This window comes from Sparus aurata, chromosome 23 (genome assembly GCF_900880675.1).
Source record: "Sparus aurata chromosome 23, fSpaAur1.1, whole genome shotgun sequence".
Lineage (NCBI taxonomy): Eukaryota > Metazoa > Chordata > Actinopteri > Spariformes > Sparidae > Sparus > Sparus aurata.
The window spans coordinates 13,994,497-14,013,925 of NC_044209.1; the positions used below are offsets into that span (position 1 = coordinate 13,994,497).

The window sequence follows — 19,429 nt, forward strand, 5'->3', positions numbered from 1 at the left end:
CTTTTTTTTCTCACACTCATCCGCATCAGCTAGCAGGCAAACACTTTTCCTACCCATGCAGTCCACTCGTCATGTGGCATATTCACACATGGCACAAACACGAACACGCACGGGCATAACGGTGACATCATAACGGACCTGCCAAGCAGAAAGTGGCTTCGCACATGTTAATGCCGGAATTAAGTTTATCGAGTGCGATGGCGGCATGTGCATCGGAGTATTCGGTGCATACATGGGAGTTTCTGTGTCCAAGTGTGTGCTTGTGTGTGGTTTTTTTGAGGATGAAGTCAATGAGTCCTGACATTTGCACTGATGTGCACTGAAATGGAAAATACAGTGCAGACCGACAACACCTGACTCTCACCTCAAAACGGGGAGCAGGTCCACTCGACAGGTCTCCACACAAGCACACAAATGTACAGTATATACACACTCATACACACCTTGTTCACATCCAGAGAACATTCTGCTTATATTGGGGTTAAGCACGCTGGATGTTCAGTACCCAAGACTGTCCGGAGTTAGAGGATAAGTTGGTCCAAAAATGAAAATTCTGTCATTATCTACTCACCTCCCTCCCGATGGAAAGTGAGGTGAAGTCTTGCAGTCCATGAAACAAACTAAAAACAGAAGAAGATGGGGACTTGACAGACATATGATAATATGATATTTTAAGAACATAAAAAAACAACTGCAAAAAAAAAACATAAAAAATGGCTTCATACAGCTCAGCGACATAATCCAAGTCTCTGGAAGCCTCATGATCCCATAATGACGTGAAAAGACACCGCTCTTTACTGTAGCTGCTGAGCTAAAAATATTAGCACGCCACCCATCTGAAGTGGGTGCATGAGCAAGACCACAGGTCAAGTGTGAACAACCCTCAAATTAATTTGGTGATCTGTGGACATTCAGAGAGTGGAGTTACACCAGACCGGCTGTGTGGAACCATTTTATGTATTTTTTTTTATTCATTTAATTTTTTTTTAACATTTTGCTTTAAAGCTCCAGAAATATTTTGTGGCCTGAGGCTGAGTTAGATAATGGCTGACTGAATGAATGATTTTCCTTTTTGGAGGACCTTTTGGCATTTGGTGGCACTAGAACAGAATCTTTAATGTCAACATCTGTAATATCTCTCTGACATAAAGCCATTGTTCACTCGATGGGACAGAAACACTCAGTGCCGGGGGGGGGGGGGGTGATTGGTCTGACACGTCTTTGAGGGTCAATTGATTCTCACAAGGTCCATCGCAGAATTGAAGCCGGCAGCGAAAAACGGACTGATTCAATATGTTCTCTGCTGCGTGTGCACAGATGAGGTCAAACTTTCCAGTTTATAATTGAATTTGGATTCTTCCAGATTGCTTGAAGGTTTACAGGTGAATTTGAACATTTAAAAAATAAAGGTGTGCATGTGGAAACACACACTCTCAGCTGATTAACTGCATGCTAGTTCCGCTTACGGTACTTGTTAGTGTTTACATGAGGTTCAAAACTTGAAACAACATATGGATGCAAAGCGTTGCCGGGCAGTGGCACTTTATTAGCACGATGGCCCCGGCCCGATGAACACACACACACACACACACACCAAAAACACTTGTCATTTCCAACATTATCTCCTGAGCATGCAGAGCGGCCAACAGCGAGTGGACAGCTACTCTGGCCTTTTTTCTTTTAGCTGACTGCACGCCATATGTGCAGGAGAGAGAACATCTGCCAAAGAACAGAGAGGATACATACACGAGAACAACACCATGCACGGGTCGCACTGCTGCAAAAACAGATGAACTGAGGAAATGAGCCTACTGTGTCACTGTGTCGAACCATTCCACTGAAACACCTGTCCAGAAACAATCCTCCACCCAGAGTGCAATAGATAAATAACAGTGAGTTCATTTGGAAGGGGAAATTAGACTTTGTTTGGATTGTAATGACTTGATGTGAAGGGCTTTGTTCTCTAATTATGTGACTGTCTTAGTTATTTTTTCTTACCAGGAGTCATATTTGCTTAATTATATGTTACGTCCATCAACACCAGCAACAAATGAGCAGTTTGGGGGGGGAAATTACCTGCAGCGTTTCACAGTTCACCAAAGCTCATCCCTGTAATTCCTTTTAATTGCTCCTCGTCGCAATAACGATGAGAGAGCCTGACTGAGACTCACAGTCGCGCAGTTTTTTAAACACCATTTTTGCTCTTGACTCATGTAATTGCGCAATCAGATGATACCGATGACACCGTCACACTCGGTGAGACGTCATCACAATGACCTCGTGGCCATGTCGTGGCTGTAACTGAATCTGCAGTGGTTGCGCCAAGGGAGCAAAACATCTGTAGGGACCGGGCAGAAAAGAGGGTTTTAGGGACGGACAAGACCGACTTTGTTTAAATGTACTTTCCTTTATTATCTGTTTTCTATTGTCTCCTAATGAGGCAGCTTCACTTAGTGGATAAAACCACTGTTGCAGATCGTCATCTGCAACAACACTGTTTGTTTCAGGATTAACCTCTCAGGCTCAGACTTTATAAAACCTCGAGCAGCTTCTACACAGGGATTCTCTCACGCACTTGATGGATGATTGGAGGGATTGTTTTCTGGCACGGCTTCTTTTGAACTCGAATAATTAAAAAAAAGGCTCACCTCAAACAGCTGGTCCGGCCACTTTTCCACCAGAGCAGTTACGGTAAATAGTAAACGGACTGTATGTATGTGTATTTAGCTCTTTTCTGGTCTCAGCATCCGCTCGTAGCAGCACACTAGTGGCAGCGTCTACCTCCAAAGAACATGATTTTGAAGCTGTTATTTTAAGGTTCAGAAAAAGTTCCATAACGTTGCTTTAAAAGAGTAACCGATGTAACATCATTGCAGGCCTGTAGCTGCTCTTCTACTGTCACCTGTCTACATGCTCTAATGTTGGTGTAAATATTGTACAAGAATCCACTAAATTCATTTTATTTGTCCTCCTTCACATCAACACATGAAAAGTGAATCAGCGCACGGGTTGAGATGAGCTCATGGTGGGCCCTTGTCAGCTTTTATCTCTGTCTCCGTATGCCGGCTTCGTATTGATCTATTCCCATCCAGCACGCCAAATATAGCCTCCTGTCCTTTGACGTCCCCGCGATCACGCCGAGGCCCGTTTGGCGAACCGTGCGGAACCTGAAACGCAGACGTGACAGTGAGGTAAGATGTTTTTTCTTTTTCTTTTCTATCAATATGTACTGTGGTGTTGTTAGCTATCCTCTAACCACTTCGCATTAATCTGAATTATTTATTCCTCGAGCTCAGACACGTACACACTCGGATGTACTATAAATAACGCCTAATTGAATAAGAAAGACGGCCTAACAATGTGACCATTAACGCAAAAGAAGAAAAAAACAGAAAAGCAGAGAGGAGAGGGAAACCCTCTGGGGCTCGTGTTAAAAATCTCCATCACTGATCTTCCTTCTTCTGTTCCGATCATTTAATAAATGCGTCACCTTGAAGCATCCCTCCATCGGCCCTTTCCCCCCCTCTTCCTCTCCCTGCCCATTAGTGCGGGCCCTCACCAAGCATCAAAGCGGCAGACATCAAAAGTGTAACGCAGCCACTCATTTAAATGCAATTACCCCCTCTCCGCTCGCGCCGCCAAATAACACGGCAGCCTGCGCGCGCACACGTGTCATGCTGCGGATATTTGATTTGAGTTCAACGTCGACCTTTCGGACCGGAGTGGATCAACTCCTGAGAACTTTTGGTGGACGTTCCCTCCCTTCCTCCCTCCCACCACACGCACACGCAAACTGTTCGCCCAGATACACACTCTTTATCTGAAAGTGTCGCTCCCCAGCGCGATGGAGGCCTTATCGAAAGGAAGCACAGTTCATCATCGCGCTATCGGCCCGACCTTCTCCCACTGAGTCAGTTAACTCAGGTGAAAATAAAAGAGGCACACAGAAGAGAGCAGACTCAGGCAGGATGGGCGGCTTAAAGAGTGTAACGCACTCAAGTGAGTATGAATCATTTAGTGGAACCGCTGTAGAAAGATTAGACAAATGTTTGAACTTTAACTGTGCAAATTAGGTGCTCCTGGGAAGCTTCAGAATCAGTTAGATATTAAAGGACAGGTTCGCAAAACAATAATCGAGATGCCCGGATCAAGTAGAGACGTCCACGATTTTGTTCCCTGCCAACCTTCACTTTCTCATCCCTTCCTCGGCCTTTAGGCGTTTTCTGAATCCTCTCGCAACCTCTCTCCTCTCCTGTCGCCCTCTATACCTTTAACTCTCGCCCCGTCTTTGTCAGGCAGCGTGTAGTTTCAATATGGATACATCCTGTGCATGAGGCGTTGGCCGCCGCTTCACTTCCCGGGCTCCCGCGGATGTACAACATATGTTCGAAAAGCTAAATATGGACGTTTGCTTCATCCGCCTTTTGTAGTAGAGTTTGTGGCGCGGCAATGCGACACACTCCGCTCTCCCTAAATGTTTCTGGCACCTTTTTCTTCCTGTGCTCTCTCCGTTTTGTTGCAACCTCATTCATCTTTTCCGCCCCGTCTTTTGTCCTCTCCGTCTCGCTCTTCCTCCTTGCTCTCCGAGCTCGGTCTGTCTGTCAGCGATATCTTCGCTGTATATGAGCGCCGGCACAACACACAGCGTGGACAAAAGGCAACATTTGGTGGAAAGGAAGCCCTGTTGGCTTCTTGATCCAGGCGGCAACAAAAGGCGCAGGAGTACTTGACAATCAACGGGGTGTTCAAAACTCCATTTGCCGGCGAAGACGCTCAAGTCTCTCTCTTTCCCTTTTTCACTCTCTTAACCACACGTGCACTCACACAGCAGGCTCGGAGGTAAACAGGGCAGACAGGCTCTCCGGTGGAGGAGAAATGCTCGCCCAGCGTGGGCCTACACGCTCAGCAGAGCGCCTAATTGCAGTGATAAATATGAGATGGTGTAGATGGGAGACAAAGACTCGCAGGACCTCTCCTCGCACGAACCTTCGGGAGGGAGGTGGCTGTTTTAATGGACTTAACGGGAAAACGCATAAGTGGACTGTATACAAACCCTTAAAGAAGCACATATTGGCCCCAGACACTCGGATGCACACTGAAAGACACACACAGAGAAACTAGCCTGAAATAGCCCCTCTAAAATATAACTGCAGTATGTCGCGAGGACCAGAGTCTCACCTCTCTGCCGTAATTTGCTTCATCTGAAGTATGAATCCTTGAGTGAAGATGGTGAAATCAGCGGGGAAGGTTGACTGTCTTGCAACTACGGCTGAATCTTGAGTTTCATCATTATATTCATGCTCAGGTGGAACATCGTAATCCATTACCTCGCGAACTGCACTGCAGACAAAACAAATAGGCCTGATTTAAAACTAATAAGGGCACAGTGACATTATTTTAGTAATCAGTGTAGCATGCAGGATTAAGTTCTTGTTTTTATCTTCCTGCCTCTCTGCCGTCTGCTCTTTCTTTGTTTTTTTTTTAACTCTCACCGCGTGGTGGAAAATTACTGAAGCGGACATATAAAATCGCTGAATCACTGTGAAATCATCTGTTGAATATGTCTAAAGGGGCACTGCAAGATCTCGGGGTATCTCGATTCAGTCTGTGTTGCTTCAGTCTGCGTATAACATGACTTTGACCCAATTTCGGGTGCAGGTGATACGCCAAGAGTTGACTCATGTTGGAAAAAGCGGACGTGTCGAAAAACGGTCATGTGACGGAGTTTGATAAGCAAGAAAGTCCGAGCTGGGTGATTGTTGTGGTTGGATGCGTCGGACAACCATTGGACACAGTGGACCAAGAGAAAAACAGTGACTTTTTCCAACCTGCGTCGATTAGGTGAAAGACGTAACTTGCATTTTGGCTGCCTAAAGCAAACCATACCGGAGCCCGTCCTCGGTAGAAGACGATCACGTAGGTCGTAATGGAAAGCAGCTTACTATTGTTGCTGGAGTAATTGTTACAGCTGCAAAGGAGGAAGTGAGGACAAACAGTATAAAGAGTGACACGTCTGTATAGTTAGATGGTCCGGGGTTGGATGGTTGGGTTCAACAAGCTAATACCATGCCTTCGATCTGTTGAGTCAACTTTCTGGCGTCAAACTGTAATAAAATATGTTCATCTACAACAATGGCCATAGAGTGATTCTTTACTCCAAGGGCAGAATAACATAATGTAGATAAAAGTTTCACACAGCTTTGAACGCATGAAAGAATAAGAGGATTAGTATAATAATGTAATATTTCGCTCATCTTTTAAAGTGGAAAGCTGAATCCAGGAGATCAAGGTGAATATTCAGTGATGGTTTTATAGATTGCCGTTACTTTGTTCCGTGGTCAGCAGTCCTACAAGGATCTGAGGGCAAGAGCAAGAATGAGTTCACGTATTTGATTCGCAGCTCTGAGTCTGATTACACTCAGGCAAATTTAAGGGCTTTGAAATTCATGAGCGTCCTCCTAGTTTACCCCTCTCTACAACCTTGTGTCGTGCATAATGTGAATTTTTAGCGTGTTCCAGAGTTTGAGCCAATGCCCCGTCTCTTACTCCCCCCTCCCCCCCAACCTCACCGTGAGAGGCTACAGCCAAAAGCTCTTAACACCTGGCCTGGCCCCGAGAAACACGCCGTTTTAAGAGTCAACAGGCATCGAGCCTAAACACTTTACCTTTAAATCCACTCAGCACCTTTGAATCTCTCCGAGTATCTCAGCTCTTTAGCTTCCCTTCAACTGGAGACTCGGTAGAAGCAAATTGATCGAGCCGGCTTCACTAAAAGTACTTTTAGATTTTGCACATTTACAGCACCGTAAAAACGCTGAGATAAGTAGAAAGTCGACAAAGCTAAGAACCGGAGAGCTCCCTGACTTCGAATTAACTTTCGCGTTTGCTTTGAAGTGCATCGGGATTATACAAGGTTACCGTAATTAAAGGTCCGACTGGATATCAAATAAATAAATTGCATGAAGAAAAAAACTAAACAAAACAAAACAACTAACTGCCTTTGTTGCTCCCCGCTTTGGAGGACAAAGACGATAAAGTTTGTTTTGCACACCATCGTTTCCACCGCAGAGCAAACTTTATTACAAATTCAGCGAAGTTGCATAAGACGGTATCTGGTAACCTTATGTAACTTGTCTTCAGAGGGCATGGTTTTCTTTTCCTTTTTTTTTCATACTCCTAATACTTCTATTTCTGCTTTGTAAACAATTGCAGTGAATACGTGGAGGTGCTGCGTTCCCCCTCTGCATGCTGCGGCTGGGTAATTCAGCCCGAGCTGTGGGCACGATCATTAATATGAGTTCAGTTGTGCTGGTGAGATGCTTTCTGACTTTCTCTCCTACACACATTTTAAAGGGGTGTCAGTCAAACAGTGGATGGAGGGAACAAACCAAAGCAAACAATGCAACTGTCTGCTCATATATGTAACACTAAGGATAACGCCACAGTCTACCATTGCTCGGCATTTCAAAGGTCCCATCTAAGGCCTTTTTGTCAGGTTTAGGGTTTTGCATATGAAATAGAGGTCAGCAACATTTGTTTGTCGTCGACACTCTCATCATTATTACCACTCAGCGGTAAATGTAATAAGTGGATTCCTCTGAAATCGTGCCAACCTTCAAAATTGTTTTCCGTGTTTAGGGAAATTGCAGCGTTTCCAAAGTCACCCGAGGCAGAGATACGACAGCCTCAACTGGGATTTCAAATATGTGTAGGGGAAAAAAACAAAGAGAAAAACACAACCCGGCATGACTGCACCGCCGCAGCTCCCTCTGAATAAATCTTTCAAAGCACAAACCAGTCGCTCGGCGTTGTTACTGTATTATTTTTCACTATTATCTTACAAGACAGCGGGCCAGGTGTTGAGAAAACCAGTCAATCATCCACTGCGATGAAAGCGCGGCAGAGCTGAAACCAGCGGTGTCAGCATTGCATCCCCAATCTCACGGTTTCAGCTGTCACAGCCCGTCTTTATTCCTCTAATGGCTTTATGTTGCAGAGATAAAAGCGGAAGAAACAGGGGAGGAGGAGGAGGAGGAGGAGGAGGAGAAGAGAGAGAGAGAGAGAGGGGGGTGAATAGCATAGAGGGGATGAGCTTCAGCCATTAGCACTGATCCTCAGACAGATTCACGTCGGGCGCTACAAGGGAACGGATCTCTCCGGGTGATGTGTGTGCGTGGAGAGAGTAAGTGTGTACACGTCTACATTAATGTCTCTGCATGTGTCCACGAGCACTCATATGCAGATTACAAACAGGCAGACATGTGGATACTGTGACTGCACAGTGTGTCAAACAAAGTGAATTTCAGAAGGTGGTCGTGTGTGTGTGTGTGTGTTTGGGTGTGATAAGGGAAGGAAGTGGGTCAGAATATGGAGGACTGAAACTGACAAAAACTAAATCAATCAATCAATAAATATTATGTCTTAAAGTGTTTGTTAAGAAGAATGAGATTAAATAGAATAATTAATTTGACTTAAATCGATATGAATGATTTTTCTTTAGTTAGTAATTCCTTTATTTATTCAACTATTAACCATTTTGTTTTCCATTGTTATTTTTGTATAATTTCCCTGTTTGCACCTTCCCCTCCCCTGTTTATTTCCACAAAACTTAAAGGGTAACTCCACCACTTCCACACATGGAAGTGTGTTTACAGTACCTGGGGAGTACTACGGTGGTTTCAGAAGAAGCTGCTTGTTATCTGATAAATTGGCTCCGATGATGTCACTCAGGGGCTGAGTTGCATTGTGGGTGATGCAGGCACCAGGTTTTATGCAAAGAATAATACTGCTGGACTCACAGTGGATCATTTAAAAACTATTTGTCAAAGTCGACACAGCAGATCCAGAGACGTCAGCTTTTATTCCACGCATTCTTCTTGCTTTTGGAAACCTGTTGCCTACATTAACCATAATACAACTTTACCACTGAGCGACATCACTGGAGGCAATTTATCAGCTAACATGCAGCTTCCTCTGGAAACGACAAAAGGCTTTATTCTTCTTTTTTTTTTCTTTCTTTTTTTTTTTTTTTTTTTTTTTTTTTACAAATATGCAGTATTACTCCCTAAAGACAAATACACTTGAATGTGTAAAACTGGTGGCGTTACCCTTTAATTCTGTATATTCTTTGTACAACCTCTGAGCCACTCTGCTTCTGTATGCACATACCGGGGCTAGCATTCAAAGCATGTCAATTTATGTCACATTTGATAAATAAATGAATGTATTTTTTTTTATATATATATATTTTTGGTACATTTAATGGCATATTGATTCATTTATTCAGTCATTTGTTTATCCCTTTATTTATTCCTGATTTTGGCTGTTTTGATCATCTATAACAGAGACAGGCTCAACCACCTTAACCACCAACAGAAGAAAATCCTTAGTAGTTTAGATTTCAGAGAGTTTGAATATCATCCGGTGATTGACAGCTATTTCCTCTGATCGGATACAGACAGCTAATTCCAGCGGCGTCCCATTCATCCCGTTTGTTGTGCCACCTTTCCCGGCCTGCCTTTATCCGGCTCCCTCCCCGGAGTCCGTGATGCAATTGATGGCTCTGGACACCTCCCCTGGCGGTTAGCCTTGACGACTGACAGGAGCTGGTTTCCATACACCGCCTTGATGTATGCGCGTCTGCCAGGAGAGACTCAGGTGTGGGTAAAAAAAAAGAAGAAAAAAAAAAGGTTTCGGCAGACTGATTAAATAAAGGAAAAGGACGAGATGGAATGAGCGACAACTGTTGCTCCGAGGCAAAAATGTTCACATGCTCATTCTTTCAATTATAATCCCATAAACCAGCATTAGAAAATAGAACACCACTGATTCATCTCCACTTTTCAACCCTTAAAAAGTAGAACAAAAACGTCTGGGTAGAATTTCCCACAATGCTCACGGGCCCCTTCAGTTTGTCCTCTCCGAGCGTGCTACATCCAAATAATTCCTGCCCTGTTTTCCCTCTTTCATGGTCCACGTTCCCCTGCTTAAAGCGGCAAATCGGGTCACCTCGACACACATCAAAGACGCTCTGCCGGCTTAAGCGACTCATTAGGTGACATAGCTCTAAAAACAAACTCCTAATATACTCACTAAAAAAAAAAAGAAAAAAAAGCCTCCCAGGAAAAAAAGGAAAAAAAAACTAAAAGAAAAAAAAGCAACCTCGTCGATGGAAACAAGTTGGATGTTGTCAGAAGTTTTACCCGTTCCCTCCCTCTTGTGCACAACACGTTAATGAGACATCTGTTTTGGACCTTGTTTATCAGACTTGTGCCTGACAAAACATTCGTGGTAGGGATTCCTTTGACGGCACAGGATTCTCTTGATTCTCTTTTCCGACTACCTTTTGACCTAGAAATTAGGCTTTTTTCACCCCCCGTTATTTGCAAAGAGGGCTGCTTTAACCCACTTTATTTCAGCTCACCCTTGCCTCCAAAACGGTGGCTCCGATTTAGGAATAAACATCGGGTTACAGACATGTCGTTCATTTGTAATGACACCATGTCATGGAGGAGACTGGATGGGCTCCAGGGGAGGATTCATAGACAGTATACACTAGGAAGGGCTCCATTGTGTTTCTGCTGGAGATGTTTTGCAACTGCAGAGGAAAACAAATACATTATTTAATGATTAAATCATCTGATCTACTGTCTTGTTCTCTCTCCTTTTCTGGTGCCAGTGAAATCCCCTTGACTGACATGTTTGTCTCAAAGTTTCACATCTGTAGAAAAAACGTGAGCGAGCTTTAACAGCTGTTGACTTCCCCCTTGCAGCTGTGAAACTACAACCTGTCATGCTGTACAGAAGCACCTTGGTTATAGAGACAAAACCAGCAGGTGTCCAGGGGAAGTGCAAAAATCTCTCTTGTGCCCAAGGTGCGGTGATGCCTCGGGGCACTTTGTGTGTTTGCCGCGGAGGAGAAATCAATCACATCAAAACATCGGCCCCCGAGAAGCTTACTGGCCACTCACCTTTTGAGTTTATGTCACAAGAGGTCAGTTGCTCTCTTCGGGCGATGGGAAAAGCAGAGTTAATGCCCCAAAATTTCAGATGACTTCTTTTTTAAAGACCTTGCAGAGAACTGAAGCGACGACACACGCTTGTTTTGTACGCGCATCACGGTCTCAGAGACACACTTAGTCCCTTTACCACACACACCTCCACCCTTCTGCGGTGACATTTGAAGGACAGGGGCCCGCAGGGAGAGCTGGTTTTGAGAGGTTAGATGAGGTGGAGGGCTGTCTGGTTGGGGGTGTGAGGTAAACAACACCTCGGAGTTCAGCGTGCATGCCTAATGTGCTCACTCGCACCGGCGGCTCCGCCGGGCAAGGCTGACGATGACAGGCTGTCTGGAGAAGTCTCCCGCTCCTGCAGCATCGCACTACCTCCGCCTCTCACACCGTTTGTTCCCTTTACTCTGTCCAGCTGTCCAAGACAACTCTGTACACTTCCTGCTTTTGTGTCCCCGTCCTGTCACTGGCTTTCTCTTTGCTGCTTTTATTCTTCTTCGCCTGACTCAAACTCTTCACCTGGCGGCGCCATATTTCATTAACTGAGATGTAAACAAAAGGTATAAAGATGAAGCAGATTTTAGTCACCCCCTGTCATGTAAAAGATGTGTTGAAAGAAAAGTGTTGTTTTTTTGTTTTTTGTGGCTCCCAACTTGTTCAATTGTGAGTGATTCCATAGCAGCAGTCAAAAAACACCGGGGCATTCCCTTTAACTTTGTACAATTTTATGAAATGCATACTAATGATATAATCATGGTCAACTGGCAGCAATGCACACATGCAGATCAAAAATACAAAGATATGTACAAACGTGAATTGTACACTCTTAAGGTGTGTTCAGACTGAACGCAAAGCAAATCCCAGAGGCGGCGTGATTGCATACAAATTCAATGCAGAGGTGGACGCACGTTTTTCGTTAAAGGCAGCGTGAGTCGAAGCAGAAGTGTGTGTGGAAAAGGTGTGAGCGAAAAAGAAAAAAAAAAAAGAGTATGTGTGTGCTTCTCCCGAGCTATGAAACTGCACTTCCTGTTCAAACAGAGGACAAGGAAGAAAAGTGAAAAGAGAGTCTGGAGGAAAATAACAGAAACAAATTAAGATCCTGGTAAGAGACCAGGCTGAGTCTGAGCCGCAGCACACACGTACTGTACAAAGGCACACTCTGCTCACACACACGCACACACACAGTCGGTGCATCATTAGGTAGTTAGAGCTAGCATCGGGAGTGTCGGTGCATTTGGCTGTTTTGTGGGAATAAACACTCCAGCAGTCAAATTTGTGCGAGTAAAGTGAGGTGAAGATTTGCGCCGGGTTCAGTCTGATCACACCTTTACAGCTATCTTGAAAATTTTACTAGTGGTTTTTACCCCCCGACCTGAGTTCAATAACCTCATTTGTTCATGTTGTCCAATTGCGGCCCATCTCTCTGCTGATTGGTCTCTGAGAGGGCAGAGGTGCTTTCTGATTGGTTGTATTTTTCAGACAAGTAGAAGCAAAAAAAAAAAAACAGACAGTAACGAATACTGTTCTATTCTGAGGAGATAAAAATCACATTGACATCATTTACTCAGGGCATACACATAGAACATTTATTGCTGCGTAGTCAGGCTTTAACCTTTGATGCCATATTCACTGACACAAGGATTTGTCTCAGAAAGATAGGAGGACGTATCTTTCAAGCTAAAACAGCCCTTGGTTGCTCCGCGTTTTCTCTCTTCGACCTTTTAATCTCGGGGTATCCTCGCCGACAAACAGGACACTTCAGGGAAAGGCAATCACTTCACCTGAAGTCATGGACGCACACGCACAAGCACACACACTCGCACAAACTGCCTTTTTACTATCACTCATTAATACCCAACACCGTGTGATAAACATAGTCATCAAAGTGATTTTGCATGATACAAAAGGTCAAACCCCTCGGATTTTTCTCACATCACCTCATTCTTTTTTCGAGAAATTAAAAAAGCAAGGTAATGATCAAAACACAGGGGATATACAACAGTCTACCTCCAGAAATCAGGCTTTGAGATGAGCATCTGCTTTTCAGATGGAGCAATTAATCAAGTGGCAGGAGCCAAAATACGTTTGCATTAAAAGATGCAAAAGTTTTGTTCGTTGTTACAGTGTCCCGCTTTTGATATCAAACGATGATGTGTGTGTGTGTGTGTGTGTGTGTGGAAGGGTTGCTACAACATACTGTATGTGTGAGGAGATGGGGAAGAGAAGATGAGTGCATCAGGGTGTCATTTCAAGAATAAGCATACTGTATTGCAATCCCAGAACCATGCTTAAGGAACACTGACGTGTCCGTAATCGATATGTTGTGGTGTAACTTTCAAATTAAAGCTTTCATAGAGATGGTGTTGCGCTATTCATGTTTCTTTTTTTCTTTTTTTTTAGCATAGGAGGCTAAAAGCAAACAAAGTTCCCTGTGTGCAGCCAGGAATGTCTGTGAGCTAGAACGATCCTCATGTGCTGAGTGAATATGGCTGTTCCCATCTCTGGTTGTCCCTCTGGGACTCCAACGTTTGAAAAAAAAAAAAAAAGAATCCACCAGGAACCCAGTGTTCCCAAAGAGAAATGTGCTGGAGGGAACAATCACTTCAGCGCACAAAGTTTGTTTGAAATTTTTTGCTTCGTTTTTTTATACACTGTGCACACCTTAAAAAATGTTATAAAACTGGAAGCCACTGGCAGACCAAAAAGTCCCAGACAACAAGTCAGAGAGATCGTATGGGTTAAATTAAATGGGGACAAAGAAACGGCAACATTTGCACGTGCCTATTCTCTTTTCTACAAAAATAGTGGAATAGAAATCACATCGTTATCACCCAACATTGACATCTTGATACACTTTTCTGTATATAGATAAAAATCTCGGTTAAATGCAATTCCATCATGCAGTCAAGGTCCCTCGCAAACACCTGCGGGTTTGTCCGTTCACCCCTAATCCTTAAGCATGGTGGGAGGAAGTGGTGTCAAAAGGAGTGTGCTTCGAGTCTCACTTTGTTAAGTAGCTGTGAATCTTTTTTTTTTTTTGGTGCACACAAGGCTGCCCCAGGCACGCGTTAACGTTCCTGCTGATGGGGTTTGTAAAGCTCCATCCAACCAAGCTCCTATATTCATACTCATTTCTTCATTTTTGAGTGAGTGCGAGATGCTGGAGATAGAAAGAAAAAAATAACCAATTTCACGAATCACTCCATGCACGGCTATACCTCCGCAATCTGTCAATTTCTTTTCATTTTCCGCTGCCACTCAAGGCCGAGTTGACAGAGGCACGAAGCTTTGATCAGTCGATACCTATCTCCCGTTTAAAAAAATACAGAGATATGGTGAAGTGATGAGAATAATTTAATTCATGCCTCGGAGATCAGTGCTCACAAACACGTCGGGCGCACCCTCTTGAACTCTCCTCCACCTTGCGCTTTGCTCCGAACTCAGCAGAAGGTCCTGTGCCAGAGCGAGTAGGACCTGTTGTTTCCGTCTGCCAGAGCAGATGGACATTAGATCCGCTCTCTGCTCGCCCAGCCAAACAAATGACCTGTCTTCTCCTTTCCCAGCCTTTCTTACGCCTTGATATATTCCACCATCTCCGAGCCTCCTCCCTCCTACTTGCCGCAACTGCCTCCGAGACACTAACGAATCAAAACTGTCTCTGTTGGCATGAATAGCTGTTTCAGTTTGGGAACTTCTATTTTTGCATTGTCATCCTCTGTGAAACCGAGCCGACGCACAGAAAAGGAACTACAGTCAAGCGACAAGCAAGACTCTTTCTTTGAGTTTCAGCTCTTTTGTCTCTGCTCCAATTCACTCCCTGATATGGATGCACCTTCTGGCCGTCCAGAGAGAGCAGAACCGTTCCATGGCCTCCTCAACAGGTACGGCCCCTAAGAGGTTACAAGGACCTGTCTTCAGCCCTTGGTCCTTAACTCCGCAGGCCACTCCCTAACTAGCAGGCTACAACCAGACCACTCCCCTAGGTAGCACAAAATAGGACATGGGCTTGTCACAAATGTATAGAAAGGGGTTGAGGGGGAAGATGAGGGTTTGGTTTTGAGATACAGGACATCATGTGTCATCAAGCCTCTCTCTCACTGATGCGAGCAGAGAGAGTGAGAGGGACAGCAATGGGTTTAGATCCAAGGAATGGAGAGACAACGAAAGAGTAAACAGCGGATTTCATCTGTTTTTCCGACAAGGCCCTACTGTTGTCTGGCTCGAGCTCTTCCCTTTAAACCCTTGCTCGCCATCTCCGAGGTCCCCTCTTCCGTCTCCTCTTCTCGTGTCAACTAATACCCCCGTCCAGGGGTTGGCCAAAAAGCCTTGGGGGTCCATAAGTTCCATGCCTAGAATCTCCCTGCGGCTCTCCCTGCCCCGGGACGACAGCAGCATCCCCCCTTGTTCCAGGCTCCCTGTGCTGTTGCACTTCTTCACTGCCCCTCCCGGGTACACCAGGGAGCTGGGTGACAGCAGTGATGTCAGCGACAAGCTGCTCAGTGTCTCTGACAAGTGTTCACTGTTGCCCGCTTGGCTGGAGCCACAACCGCCGATTGATGACCCAATGCCTATGCCCAGGTCCTCGTCTGAGGGGTCAATTGAGTCATCGCGGGTGTAGCCCGGGCTGGTGCTACCTCGGCCGCTGCTCTGGCTCCGCTGGTGGCCCCTGGTGGCCTGGAGGGTGAGGGTTGATGAGGGCGTCGGCCTTGGTCTCAGGGTCTGGACCGGGGAAGAAATGGCCGTGCCGTCTTCGGGCAGCTGGAGCGGACACACGAGGGGTAACGGAGCTGTCGGCAAAGGCAACTCCAGGTTCTGTGGTGGAGAGATGCTGAAGCTCAGTCCTTCTTCCAGGGTAGTCTGGAGGCTGCCCTCAGAGCTGCCTGTAGCCAGGGAGGAGTCACTGTGGGACGGGTACTGAAGACAGAGAGAAGGGAGAAAGCAGAGTGGAGAAAGAAAGTAGAGCACTTGAATCCAACTCTTTGTTCCATTAAGAATGTAAAGTAATGTAATATCTGTTATTCTGATCAGAAAACTACAAAACCAGCTTTCACAATAACAATTTAATCTAAGGATGCACGGATCGGTAAATTCTGGGCTGATACTGATATTGATGTTTGAAATATGGCTTGTGGTCGAGACCAGTGTCATTTTCTTGTTATTTATTTTGTGTTTGTTGTTGTTAAATGCCCCCTTTGTGCCAGGGAAACAAAGACATTTTCATTCTAATAACTGTTTAAAGTCCTTCAGACATTCATTACACTGTCTTGTCCCCGTCTTTGACAAATTACAAAGTCGATGAAACAAACAAATCTTTTTGGTTTCACCGCTGATATCAATCGGACTTGCTCAAGCCTCTACAAAACCCCATAACAACTATCTTTCTCCACTTTTAGCATCATTTAAATTATTTGATGGTGTACTGCCGTCTCCTCCGCCCCCCCTACCTGCGTACACAGCATCTTGCTATGAGCTCCTGGGGAGCGCAGTGACGCCCAGGAGGCTGGGGAGGTCAGCCGGAGGCCCCTTGACAACCGTAGGCTCCGACTGCGGGGAGGTGCTGGGATGGCTGCTCCTGCTGGGTGGAAGAACTCTGCAGGCAGATGGAAGAGAGGAGAAATGCCACTGGCTCCTCCTTCTCCATCTTTGTTTCTTCCCTTGTTGCTGCTGCTGGAAACGCCACCTTGGGGAGGGAATACACTCTTTCCATTTCTATATTGCTTAAGTAGCGTTTCCACTTTTTCTTGCACAAGGAGATTTTTTTCATCTGAATAATAGATGATAGTATAGTATATATCCAGTTATAGTGGAGACTTACATCTATATACATACTTTCTATATATTAATCTGAAACTGAATTACTGACCCAGGCGCTTTGAAATGCTTTCTTCTGGTTGGGCCCGTTGTTGCTGTGCAGGACAGCGTGAACAAGTCTGCTGGTTCACAGATATATGTTGATGTTTTTGTCTACACTACGGTACACACCGTTTATAGGATTTGGATTGCCAAGATTAATCCGCAGCAGTTGAAAAAATTTATTCTGATACGTCGCTCCAGGTGCACATCTACACAGATGTGATGCAAATCAGCTGCGTAATTTACTGCAGAGGTTCAAGTGCTGCTCGTGTGCTCTCTTCCTCATTGTTGAGAGCTACCCTTATGGGAACTGTATATTCTCTCATATAAATCCTCACTTGTAAGCCGAATTTAAATATGTTTGCTTTGATTGTCATGTTAAGAACCCTTTGAAAACCAGCCTGCTGGTATACTTAATTTACTAATATTCAAAATACTCACCAGGGCTACAGTGAGGTGAGCACGTATGTGTTTGGTGTGTTTGCATCTCCATCTCCTGTAGTGCGGTCTCTATCTCGATGCCAGCGCTGAGGGCTCGGCAGGGCTGGCTCTGCACCACGGTCTGAGTCTGGTAGCCTCCCGCGTGGTTCCCTCCACCTCCACCTCCAGCCTCCTCGGAGCTGCGGGAGTCACTGCTGCACCTTCCCTGGAGGAGAGCAGACAATCTGACATTGAGCAGCGAGTCTTTTCTCATAAAGCCGCTGCAGTTGGTTTATCCAGTAGGTGTGTGGATTCTTCCCAAACTTCATTTAAAAACAGAAGATAAATGAAACATGTCGTGTAAAAAAAAAAAAGATAAATGATGTGCTTCAAATTGCTGGGACTTGTGTGCTGAGAGGCTTAGAATCATTAACATAGCTTAGCCTTAACCTTGTATTTCTTTTGCAAAGGGACAATGTAAGTTTAGGATTAGCATTATATTATGTATGAATGTAGAGTGACAATTCCTGGACCCAGCCTGATAGAAAATGAGTAGGAAAAAAAAAAAGAGCAGCCCCCTCTGGCATCCTGCAGATATCAGACATGGCCTCTGATTCACATCATCCCTCGGGCTTTTCATTTAAGTGCTGGTGGAGGGGTGAGAACTGATTATGAGCCAGAAGAAACTGTTATTGTCATGTTAATGTTATATATTATAGCAATAAATGTTTGGTTACAGAGCGTGTGATGGCTGTAGCTTCTGGAAGCAGGAGGCAGATTAAGGCGGGAGTTCAGCTTTGTAAGCCCTTAACTTGCGAGTTTTAATTACCACCAGGGACTGCAGAGCTATGTGTGTGTACGTGTGGGTGTGTGGGTACACTTCTGTGCTTCCATTAATGTTTTGCACCACTGAGTCATTCAGTCCTGGCCCCCGAACAGCCTCCATTCCACCAGTCTGCCACCCACACCCATACAGACAAACAATGCTCGACAAATAAAACCCCTAACCTTGGATCCTTTCTCACCTTCCGTCTTTCCCCTCTTTCTCCCTCCTCTAATGAGCAGTGGTTCACGTCCATGCTTGGCGGGTTGCAGGCTTATCTGGCTATCTAGAACCAAGGAGCATTACCCCTATTACAGTGGAGGATATCTAGGAGGGACGGATGATAAGGGATGGCGGTGGATCGAGGTGCAGAGAAGGTGCGCAATTACCAGAGGGGTAACGCTGAGAAAGGAGAGGCATGAAAGATCACGTTGGAAAGGGGAAGAGTGGGTGCGAGGGAGGGAAGGAGGGAGGCATGAGAGCCACCCAAGGATAGCAACCGGGGAGAATGTAGTTTTATTCATGAGGAGGTCTGTGGTGGATAGAGACAGTGGGTTCTTCAAAGACCAGATAGTTACAACTGATACACAGAGTGAAAGAGATAAAGGGCCCTCTGGAGCCTCAGGTTTATATCTGTAATCCACAAGAGACCTCAGGACTACAGCAAAGCCATGACATTTTTTTTTTTTTTGTCACAGTCATTTGTTTTGTGCTTTCTGGGATTAATATGAAAAATTATCAGTGAGCCTCTGCCATTGTTAGTGCTTATCCTCGTGGGGGAGCTGGGCAAAAGTGCTGATTTACTGTGTCAAGGACAAAGTGGTGGGCACGCTGGAAGTTAACCAGTGTGAATTTGTTGAACACTTGGTTTTGTGGTGGTCACAGCATCTTTTTTTTACCTCTAAAGCTGCGAAAAAAGATTATACTGGCATGAAGCTGGATCTGCTTTGGCTTCAAAGTCTGTGTGAAGATGACAAGCAGGTGTACACTCCAACAAAGTGATGCTGGTACTGACATGAAAGCAGATGCTCACACCCCTGTCTCTGTCACACACAGCGCTGTGCTGGGACTTAGCTATTCACAACATGCTGGTTATTAGAAGGATAGGCATCCTTTTATTAGGGTTTTTACCCGAGCCGTGTAGGACCAAAGTCCGGGCAAAGCCAGCAGAACATCTGTGGAAATTGCACATTATTATCACTGATCAAAGCTCGGACCCAACTTTCTTTACCGGTGTAATCTGTGTCCAGATGGCTTCATACATCAGAGAGATGCCTGGGAAGAATTTCATTGCCTAAAACTGCTTCACTGTAATGTACCAAAA

At 45.0% G+C, this 19,429-nt stretch overlaps 1 protein-coding gene across 7 annotated transcripts in view; it reads right to left on the minus strand.

The window, feature by feature from the left end:
• Nucleotides 1–11,717: 11,717 nt before the first annotated feature.
• The window catches only part of LOC115575830 (voltage-dependent T-type calcium channel subunit alpha-1I-like), a 168,227-nt gene continuing 160,515 nt past the window's right edge, over nucleotides 11,718–19,429 (minus strand). For 4 of the 7 annotated variants that reach the window (XM_030408188.1, XM_030408186.1, XM_030408185.1 and 1 more), the window contains 3 exons: nucleotides 17,304–17,508; nucleotides 16,454–16,689; nucleotides 11,718–15,923 (listed from right to left, as the gene is read on the minus strand). In XM_030408188.1, coding sequence (XP_030264048.1) covers nucleotides 15,192–15,923; nucleotides 16,454–16,689; nucleotides 17,304–17,508 — 1,173 coding nt within the window. In that variant the 3' untranslated portion in view covers nucleotides 11,718–15,191. The remainder of the gene's footprint in view (nucleotides 15,924–16,453; nucleotides 16,690–17,303; nucleotides 17,509–19,429) is intronic. The other 3 variants (XM_030408180.1, XM_030408182.1, XM_030408183.1) reach the window with 1 other exon arrangement.